At 38.4% G+C, this 11,375-nt stretch overlaps 1 protein-coding gene across 1 annotated transcript; it reads left to right on the forward strand.

Annotated features, from left to right (window-relative positions):
* Nucleotides 1-7,373: 7,373 nt before the first annotated feature.
* On the forward strand, nucleotides 7,374-8,330 carry LOC133074454 (olfactory receptor 10X1-like). Its single transcript, XM_061168395.1, has one exon. It carries the CDS (start codon nucleotides 7,404-7,406, stop codon nucleotides 8,328-8,330), a length of 927 nt encoding a protein of 308 aa, XP_061024378.1. The 5' UTR covers nucleotides 7,374-7,403.
* The last annotated feature ends 3,045 nt before the right edge of the window (nucleotides 8,331-11,375 follow it).

Genomic DNA, 11,375 nt, shown 5'->3' on the forward strand with positions numbered 1-11,375 from the left:
TCCTCAGACAGCCATTTTGTTTTTTTGCATTTCTTTTTCTTGGGGATGGTTTTGTACCCTGTCTCCTGTACAATGTCACGAACCTCCAACCATAGCTCATCAGGCACTCTATCAGATCTTGTCCCTTGAATCTATTTCTCACTTCCACTGTATAGTCACAAGGGATTTGATTTAGGTCATACCTGAATGGTCTAGTGGTTTTCCCTACTTTCTTCAATTTAAGTCTGCATTTTGCAATAAGGAGTTCATGATCTGAGCCACAGTCAGCTCCCCGTCTTGTTTTTGTTGACTGTTTAGAGCTTCTCCATCTTTGGCTGCAAAGAATATAATCAATCTGATTCAGCGTTGCCATCTGATGGTGTCTGATGGTTGCCTCTGATGCCATCTGATGTGTAGAGGCTTCTCTTATGTTTCTGTGAGAGGGTGTTTGCTATGACCAGTGCGTTCTCTTGGCAAAACTCTATTAGCCTTTGCCCTGCTTCATCTCTTGTCTTACCTGAGCACTATTTGAGTCCTCAGCACTCTACAATATAATCCACTTTACACTGGCACTATCATTAGTCTGCAAACACGTGTCCCTAAAATCAAGTTCCATGATTAACATATCTCCATAATTTTATTTCCATTCTTTCCCTGCACTTGTTCCTTCTTAAGGTTGAGGAATATAAAAAAAAAAAGTGCGGTTTTAATCAAGCAAGACTTAATGTCCCACAGGAAACCACTACCCCAGATGTCTTCTGCCTGCTTCATTTATATGGTAGAAAAGTTTTAGTGGTTCATCCTCCTCTGGGTTACAAAAAGTTGACTCAAGTGTTAATGACTTGAAGATTGTGAACATGTAGAAACAAATGAACAAGCAAACAAATAGCAGTTGGGTCAGAAGAACTAGTGACAATTTAAATAAATAAATATATCAGTCATACATCAAAGTCAGTCACAGAATCTTTAGTTCCTCCCTGAAGGAAATAGATAACAGTGTCTGACACATATTCCTGAGTTGTTCTGTAGGTACTAAAGCCCCCATTAAGTAGAAGAAGCCATTTGGATGATGATCATGAACAACCAGTCCCAGATTGGCTAGAGCCTAAAGACTGATGATGCTAACCCCTGTGACATCACCCGATTACTACATTAACCAGTCAGAGAATTGTGAATGAAAAAACACTGCTTCCAACTCTTCCCCTCAACTTGCCTTTAAAAACCCTTCCTTGAAATCCATCAGAGATTTCAGATTTTTCAGCATTTGCAACCCGTACACCCTGCTCAGCTTTGCAATAAATGCTGCACTTCTCTTCACCACTACCTGGTGTCAGTAAATTAGCTTTTCTCTGCATGGACCAGCAGACCAAAATTTAGTTTGTTAACATTAAATTAAAAGACACTCCTTGGAATAAAAGTTATGACCAACCTAGACAGCATATTAAAAAAGCAGAGACATTACTTTGCCAAAAAAGGTCCATCTAGTCAAAGCTATGGTTTTTCCAGTAGTCATGTATGGATGTGAGAGTTGGACTATAAAGAAAGCTGAGAGCCGAAGAATTGATGCTTTTGAACTGTGGTGTTGGAGAAGACTTTTGAGAGTCCATTGGAGTGAAAGGGGATCCAACCACTCCATCCTAAAGGAAATCAGTCCTGAATATTCATTGGAAGGACTGATACTGAAGCTGAAACTCCAGTAGTCTGGCCACCTGATGCAAAGAACTGACTCATTGGAAAAGACCCTGAAGCTGGGAAAGAGTGAAGGCAGGAGGAGAAGGGGATGGCAGAGGATGAGATGGTTGGATGGCATCACCAGTGCAATGTATATGAGTTTGGAGTTGGTGTATGGACAGGGAGGCCTGTTGTGCTGCAGTCCATGGGGTCGCAAAGAGTCAGACACGATTGAGCGACTGAACTAAACCGAACATATCTGCCACCAAAGCATAAATCCCTGGAAGAAGAAACCATTCATTATACCTTTCTGAGCTCTCCCATAGTACAGTCTTTAAACAATGTAAACCCTTTAATAATACCCAGGGAAAGATTCCATGATAAGAGGAAAAGTGATTTTGATGAGTGGGGAAGTGTTTTTGACGAATGGAAGAGTGAATTGAATGAGCATTAGGGATGGAATTCACTCTACTTCCTACCAAAACAAAAGAAACAGCAGGAAGCCTTGGTTTTTGGCAGAATATGAACTCAGCAAGTTTTAAATCCCCAGAGAGTCCCAGAAGAGTTTTACAAGTCACATGTTACACAAAGCCCTGCAACAGAGAATAAATTACAAAGTTGAGAGAGAAAGTTCTCTTTTTCCCTCTGATGAAAGAAAAGAAAAATCCCTCAGGGTCTCCTAACCAGAATTAAACCTCTAGAGCTAAGGAACCTCAAGCCCTCATAATTATTAATATTAGTCAATATTTCTAAAGGGATAGAAGGAAAGGCTCTAAACTATTGCAGTTTAGTGAGTGTTGACATCTGATCACAGTACAAGTGGCCTAGCCTCACATCTCATGTCAAAAAGAGCCATAGAAAGCTGAAATGTACAAAATCAGGATTGTTTTCCTCACTTCCCAGGTGGGGAAACTTAGATGTAGAAGGCACAGGTATTTTCCCAAGATTATTAAAGTAACAGTGAAAAAGTTAATCCAGAGTCTTTGACCAGTGATTTTTCATACCAAGTCAATCTTTGCCTCTTTTGAGTAAAAAAGAACAAGCATGCTTCTGACAATATGAAGACTATTTTGGAAGAATATAACTATAACACTGAATTGGCCTTGGAAGCTTGATAAAATAAAAAAGGTAAGGAACTATTCTTGATGCTTTTATTCCCTTTTCTTCATGATTAACTGCAACTACATTTTCTCCAAAATAAATTTTCTCTTTGACTTTGGAAAGTGTGTGCATTACTTTTGTCAGTAAATCCGTGCTGCAAATTAAATCTGAGACGTTGATTTGGAGACAACCTGAGAGATGGCTGAGGATAGGGAGAAGTATATAGCAGGGATATCAGGTATTGCTTTGAATATATATATATATATATATCTTCCTGACCCAAGGATGGAACCCACATCTCTTGTGTCTCTTGCATTGGCAGGTGGATTCTTTACCACTGATGCCACCTGGGAAGCCCAAATATTGTGTGTGTGTGTGTGTGTGTGTATATATATATATATGTATAAGATCCCCTGGAGGAGGGCATGGCAACCCACTCCAGTTTTCTTTCCTGAAGAATCCCATGGACAGAGGAGCTGGCAGACTACATTTCATAATGTTGTAAAGAGTCAGACACAACTGAAGTGACTTAGTACACATGCATACAAGCAAAATATATGTAAATAATGTGACAAATATTAATATATATTTATATTCAATAAATAAATATATATGTATATCCTCCTTTGTGATACATATTTAATCCTTTACTTTCACAATCCATATAATTTCCTAATGATAGATTTATTATGAACAGTCATAAGGACTTAAGAAGCTTAGACTGTAAATTGACCTATTTGCAGATTTTTTCACAATGACTTAGGGATAAACATAGGGGCATATTGGGACTCAGTATTTTATGACTGGAAGAAGAAGTCTTCTGAAACAGTTCAGAATCCTTCAGTATGCTGTTTATAGAGGAAAGTGCAACAATAACCTGAAAATCTGGAATTGGATTCCTCGGAGACTCAGTGAGTTTGAGTACTAAGGAAGCTTACCTAAAGCCTCACGAGGAAGCCCAAAGATCATTTGGACACTGTCCCTCATAATATAACCTTAGGCAAAAAGGCAGAAAACTACCCTAGTCTTCTCTTCGGGAGAAAATTACTCACAAATATGAAGCTGTAGATACAGTGAGAGTGGGAAACAGGAAATATGAAAAGGTTCATAGACAAGATTAGGTCTAGTGACTCACGTATGACTATGAAAGAATGAAGGTTTTGTCAGGTCTCAGAGGACAAAAGGGTCCATGGAATTTCAGTGGTACCTATTAGGCAGATTCTGAGGCTATGTATTTCCTGGAAATGTTTATAATTCAGGCCACTTACCTGCTGCCTCTTCTGACTCCCAGTGACCAGACTGATTCTACCCAGAAAATGCTTAATCTTAACCTGAACAAAATCTAAGGAACATTGAAATATCTATTGAGTACCATGCCCAAGGTCATGCTATACACTGCTGAATAACAAATTACAATACAAATTGTTTATAGACACAGCAATTTTTTAAAAAAAAATAATTAACATGCACATGAAAAACTTATTGGAAATCATTATCTTTTTAAATTTCACCTGAGAACTACAGACTTATATGAATCATAGTATTTTTCCTCAAAAAAGGCATTGATAAATGAAAAGAATATACCATTAAAGTTAATCAGCTGTATTCCTGTTACAAATATGACACTTCATGGATACAATAATCTTATTTTTAATTAAATAAAATAATCACAGCTGCCCTATACATTTCGTAAATGTCCTAGGCACTTCACCTACACAGTGTGAAGAATAAACTCAGTAAATTTATGAACAAATTTAGCAAAGTTTCAATCCCAAAGAAAGGCATTGCCAAAGAAAGTTCAAATTACTGCACGATTGCACTCATCTCACACACTAGCAAAGTAATGTTCAAAATTTTCCAAGACTGGCTTCAATGGTATGTGAATCATGAACTTCCAGATGTTCGAGCTGGATATAGAAAAGGCAGAGGAACCAGAAATCATGTTGCCAACACTCACTGGATCATCAAAAAAGCAAAGGAATTCCAGAAAAACAACTTCTGCTTTATTGATTATGCCAAAGCCTTTGACTGTGTGGATCACAATAAACTGTGGAAAATTCTTGAGGAGATCAGAATACCAGACCATCTTACTTCCTCCTGAGAAATCTGTATGCAGATCAAGAAGCAATAGTTAGAACCGGACATGGAACAATGGACTAGTTCCAAATTGGGAAAGGAGTACATCAAAACTGTATATTGTCACCCTACTTATTTAACTTATATGCAGAGTACATTATGCGAAATGCTGGGCTGGATGAAGCACAAACTGGAATCAAGATTACAGGGAGAAATATCAATAACCTCAGATATGCAGATGACACCACCTTTATGGAAGAAAGGAGAGAGGAATCAAAGAGCCTCTTGATGAAAGTGAAAGAGGAGAGTGAAGATGATGACTTAAAACTCAACATTTAAAAAGCTAAGATCATGGCATCCAGTCCCATCATTTCATGTCAAGTAGATGGAGAAACAGTGAGAGATTATTTTTGAGGGGCTCCAAAATCACTGCAGATGGGGACTGCCACCATGAAATTAAAAGACACTTGCACCTTGGAAGAAAAGCTATGACAACCTAGACAGCATATTAAAAAACAGAGACATTGCTTTGCTGCAAAGTTCTGTCTAGTCAAAGCTATGGTTTTTCCAGTAGTCACGTATGGATGTGAGAGTTGGACTCTAAAGAAAGCTGAGAGCCGAAGAATTGATGCTTTTGAACTGTGGTGTTGGAGAAGACTCTTGAGAGTCCCTTAGATTTCAAGGAGATCAAACCAGTCAATCCTAAAGGAAATCAGTCCTGGATATTCATTGGAAGGACTGATGCTGAAGCTGAAATTCTAATACTTTGGCCACCTGATGTGAAGAACTGACTCATTGGAAAAGACCCTGATCCTGGGATTGAAGGCATGAGGAGAAGGGGATGACAGAGGATGAGATGGTTGGATGGCATCACAGAGTCAATAAACATGAGTTTGATTAAGCTCCGGCAGTTTCTGATTGACAGGGAAGCCTGGGATACTGCCCTCCATGGGGTGGCTGAGTTGGACATGAATGAGTGACTGAACCGAACTGAACTGAGGCTCTGTAAATGAGTTATTAAATATGTTGACGTGTAGCTAAGGATGAAAACATAGCTCAGTTCAGTTCAGTCGCTCAGTCATGTCTGACTCTTCACAACCCCATGAATCGCAGCACGCCAGGCCTCCCTGTCCATCACCAACTTCCGGAGTTCACTCAAACTCATGTCCATCAAGTCGGTGATACCATCCAGCTATCTCATCCTCTGTCGTCCCCTTATCTTCCTTCCCCCAATCGTTCCCAGCTTCAGGGTCTTTTCCAATGAGTCAACTCTCCGTATGAGGCAGCCAAAGTATTGGAGTTTCAGCTTCAGCATCAGTCCTTCCAATGAACACCCAGGACTGATCTCCTTTAGGATGGGCTGGTTGGATCTCCTTGCAGTCCAAGGGACTCTCAAGAGTCTTCTCCAACACCACAGTTCAAAAGCATCAATTCTTCTCCACTCAGCTTTCTTCACAGTCCAACTCTCACATCCATACATGACCACTGGAAAAACCATAGCCTTGACTAGATGGACCTTTGTTGGCAAAGTAAAGTCTCTGCTTTTTAATATGCTATCTAGGTTGGTCACAACTTTCCTTCCAAGGAGTAAGTGTCTTTTAATTTCATGGCTGCAATCACCATTTGCAGTGATTTTGGAGCCCCCAAAATAAAATCTGACACTGTTTCCACTGTTTCCCCATCTATTTCCCATCAAAGCATAGCTCAGTGTCGTAGAAAAATGAAGGAATATTTTAAATATAACAAAATACAGCATGTAGCCAAACTTCAAGGAAGATGAGATCAAATCAGATGTATATTTAACAAGGGGTATACAGAATCACTAGCATTTATCTTTTGTACACCAATCTTGGCACTGATTAAACGGGAAAAATGTGTCTTGACACCTGAACTACCATACACATGCTCTAATTAATCACAATTTAACATAAAGGTCCTTGAATATTTTTTATCTTCCTCTTTCTCTTCAGAGTAGAAGGAAGAGAATATGTTTTTATTTAATTTTAATATTTCTGAACCTGTCTTGTCCAAGAAGAGATAATAACTTTGGGCTTCCCTTACAGTTGTAAGCCATTGTCCAAATGTACTTCCCAAATTGCTAAGTCAACTATCAACTTTCACTAATTAGCTATTTATAGACAATATTTTATGTATAAGTTGCAGCGTCAGACTTTGACTTTGTTTATTTTGTCTATTAAGAGTTTTGTAGTCTTTCAGGATTCAGAATGTGATGCAAATCTGAATCACCTTTATGCTCTTCATCTGTACATGAATTAGCGTATTTCTTGAATTATTTCCCTTTCCAGTTACTAGCCAATAAAAATCATTTTAAAAATAAGCCACAAAAAAATCAAATGTAATCAGTATTGTTAGCACAATAAAGAAATTCAAATGAAAGAAAATTGGGAAACAAATCATCTCCATACGTATTGTGTTTTCCTAAACTTAATATGAATTTGTAAGTATAATGTTGATCTTTAAGTTTTAAACACAACAAAAAGTTCAAAATTTTTGAAAGAATAATGGAAAACTATATACTTATTTACTGTTTCTTTTGAATTTCAGATGTTCAAAAAATGAAGATCAATCAGACAGTCCTGAAGGAGTTCATTCTTGTTGGCTTTTCAGTTTATCCACATGCACAGACATTCCTCTTTGTGATATTCTTTTGCCTCTACCTTCTCACCCTCTCAGGTAACTTGGCCATCATGGGTCTTACCTGGGTGGACAGATGTCTTCACACACCCATGTACCTCTTCCTTAGTGCACTCTCCTTTTCTGAGACCTGCTACACTCTAACCATTATTCCCAAGATGCTGGTAAATCTCTTGGCCAAGAATAGAAACATTTCAGTTATAGGTTGTGGCTTGCAAATGTGTTTCTTCTTGGGACTCGGTGGCACTAATTGTATGATTCTTACTTTGATGGGATATGATCGCTTCCTGGCCATCTGCAACCCTCTCAGATATCCTTTGTTTATGACCAACATAATGTGTGGAAAACTTGTGGCCTCTGCTTGGGCTACAGGCTTCTTTGTCTCTGTGATAGAGACTTCATTGATATTCAGGGGCTCCTTCTGCAACCCCAATCTTGTCAAACACTTCTTCTGTCATATGAGGGCTGTTGTGAGGCTGTCCTGTTTAGACAGTGACCTCACAGAGTTCATTGTAACAGTGATGTCAGTGTCAGGTTTGATGGGCACCTTCCTGGTCATCATCCTCACTTATGTGTTCATTCTTTCCACTGTCCTCAAAATCCCTTCGGCTGAGGGCAAGCAGAAGGCCTTTTCTACCTGTGCCTCCCACCTCACAGTGGTCATCATCCATTTTGGTTTTGCATCTATTGTTTATCTGAAACCAGAAGCATCAGGGGGAGATGACACAGCGATCGCAGTTCCTTACACTGTCATCACTCCTTTCCTCAGTCCTCTCATTTTCAGCCTCAGGAACAAGGACATGAAGAACGCTTTCAGAAAGGTACTTGGAAAGAAATTTCTTGAATAATCTTGTATTATCGCTGCATAACTGAGTGTTCACAGATGTCAGTGAAGCATTTACCCTGAAATATCTGGAGAAGCTTTTTTGCAGAGGTTGATATATGGGGATCAAGTCTCTGAGACTTGGACCTAGCCATGACAGGTATATACTTAGCATGTTAAAGAAGTTTTCCAATTATTTTTACTATTTGTCTCTGCACATTCTATGCTACTGCCAAACATCCACTAGGTGTTTGTACCTTTGATGAAGTGTGAAAAGCATGATGGAAGAAGAAACACCAAACCTATGACTACTATATTAAAGAAAGAAAGTGAAGTCACTCAGTCGTGTCCAACTCTTTGCGACCCATTGACTGTAGCCTAACAGGCTCCTCAGTCCATGGCATATTCCAGGTGAGAGTACTGGAGTGAGTTGTCATTTTTCCTTCTCCAGGGGTTCTTCCCAACCCAGGATCGACCCTGGGTCTCCTGCATTGCAGGCAGATGTTTTACTGCCTGAGCCACCAGGTAAGCCCAGGGAAGCCTATCTTTACTATATTAAAGATGATTTTAAATTCCTAGTGATGTAAAGGTTGGAATTTTTTTCTAGGTAATATTGTGAGGGACTGTGTTGTGCTGCTGAGGGGAGATCATTATTTCTTATAAGATATGCACTGTATAGAAATCATTGGCAGTCTAGTATGTTTCAATATATTTCTAGATATAGATAAATAGATTGATATAGATAGATATATAGTTAAGTATCATGCCATACTATTAAAAGTTTTTAATAATACTGTACATGATAGTGTCCTTCCAATAACTGCTAGATGCTAGCTTCTGATTATATGGGATACTTTGGAATGTTGATTCAAATAAGTAAACAGGACAGTAGTGCCTACCTGTTCTGTGGCTTAGGAAATCCTCAGATGAGGACTGTAAGTAACCCCCATTTCCTTTAATGTGAAAGCAATAAGAGCTAATGTTTAAACAAAATTTTATAGTATTGAGTGCTGTGACAATAAAAGATGTTCTGTAATAATCTTGGCAGACACACAATGAGTAATGACAGAGATACAGCGTTGGGTCTATATATGCCCTGCTACTGCTGCTAAGTCGCTTCAGTCGTGTCTGACTCTGTGCGACCCCACAGATGGCAGCCCACCAGGCTCCCCCGTCCCTGGGATTCTCCAGGCAAGAACACTGGAGTGGGTTGCCATTTCCTTCTCCAATGCATGAAAGTGAAAAGTGAAAGTGAAGTCGCTCAGTCATGTTCGACTATTAGCAACCCCATGGACTGCAGCCCACCAGGCTCCTCCGTCCATGGGATTTTCCAGGCAAGAGTACTGGAGTGGGGTGCCATTGCCTCCTCCAATATATTGCCCTAGACTCCCCTAAAGTAGTGTTAATTGCTCAGGCATGTCCGACTCTTTGCAATCCCATGGACTGTGGCCTGCCAGGCTCCTTTATTCATGGGATTCTCCAGGCAAGAATACTGGAGTGGATTGCCATTCCTTTCTCCAGAAGATCTTTCCAACCCGGGGATCAAAACTGGGTCTCCTGCATTGCAGGCAGATTCTTTACCTTCTGAGCTACAGGGAAGATCAATATTACCCTAAGAAAATAAGAAATACTACAAAGTTTATGTATCACAGATAAGTAGCAACTAATCTTACTGAAAATTCCAGCATAAAACCTAGAGACTTTTTTGAATCTTTTCCTCAGTTCTGTTGCTACTATACCCTCTCAGGAAGGACATAAGTGGTATATTATGGGTTGGTATATATAAATAAAATGTATTAAACATCTTCTGCTCATTTTTAAATCAGGTTGTTTGCTTTCTTGATGTTGAGTTGTGTGGGCTGTTTACTTGTTTGGATATTAACTCCTTATCATTCTTAGCATTTGCAAATATTTTCTTCCATTCAGTAGGCTGTTTTCTCCTTTTTTCAATGATTTCCTTTGACATGCAAAGACTTTTAAGTTTAATTAGTTCTCATTTTCTTATTTTAAGTTTTATCTCTTTTGCTTCAGGAGACAAATCTAAAACAAAACATAGCTATGGTTTATGTCAAAGAGTGTTCTTTGTTTTCTTCTTGGAGTTTTTTGGCTTCTAGTCTCACATTCTTCTAGTCTTACATTTAGCCTTTATTATTTTTGTATAAAAATTTAGATCTTACTAGTGTTCTACTTTCATTCGTTTACCTGTAAATAATCAGTTCTCCAAAGAGGACATGCAGATGGTCCACAGGCACATGATAAGATGCTCAGTATCCTTAATTATCAGGAAAATATAAATCAAAACCACAAAGGGACATCACCACACACCTGTTAGAATGGCTATCCTCAAAAAGAACAAAAATAGCAAATGTTGGCAAGGATATGAAGAAATGGGAACCCTTGTACACTGTTGATGGGGATGTAAATTAGTGCAGGCAGTGTGTAAAACAGTATGGAAATTTCTCAAAATATTAAAATAAAGCTGCCACATGACCCAGCAATTCCATTCCTTGGTATACATCTGAAAAAAAGAAACACTAATTTAAAAAGATACATGCACTCCAGCATTATTTACATTTGTCAAGATATGGCCTCAACCGAAGTAGCCATCAACAGATGTAGGGGATAAAGAAGATGTGGTATATAAATATACAATGGAATACTACTCAGCCATAAAAAAGAACGGAATTTTGCCATTTGCAAAATCATGGATGAACTTACAGGATGTCATGATTGCCAAGTAAAATAAGTTTGAGAAAGACAAATACTGCCTTAATGTGTAATCTAATTAATAAAACAAACTAACAAATATAACAAAAAAGGAAACAAATTCACAAATGTAGAAAACAAATTAGTGGTTACCAGTAGGGAGAAGAAGAGGGAGGGGGCAGTTTAACTCTAGGTAATTAAGACTTACAAACTATTATTATAAAATAAACAACAAGGAGTTTCTATACAACATAGGGAATGCAGACAATATTTTATAATATTTATGAATAGAACATAATCTTTAAAAATTGTGAATCACAATATTGTACACCAACTTATATAATACTGTACATCAACCTTACTT

Source organism: Dama dama, chromosome 20 (assembly GCF_033118175.1).
Source record: "Dama dama isolate Ldn47 chromosome 20, ASM3311817v1, whole genome shotgun sequence".
NCBI classification, from domain to species: Eukaryota; Metazoa; Chordata; class Mammalia; order Artiodactyla; family Cervidae; genus Dama; species Dama dama.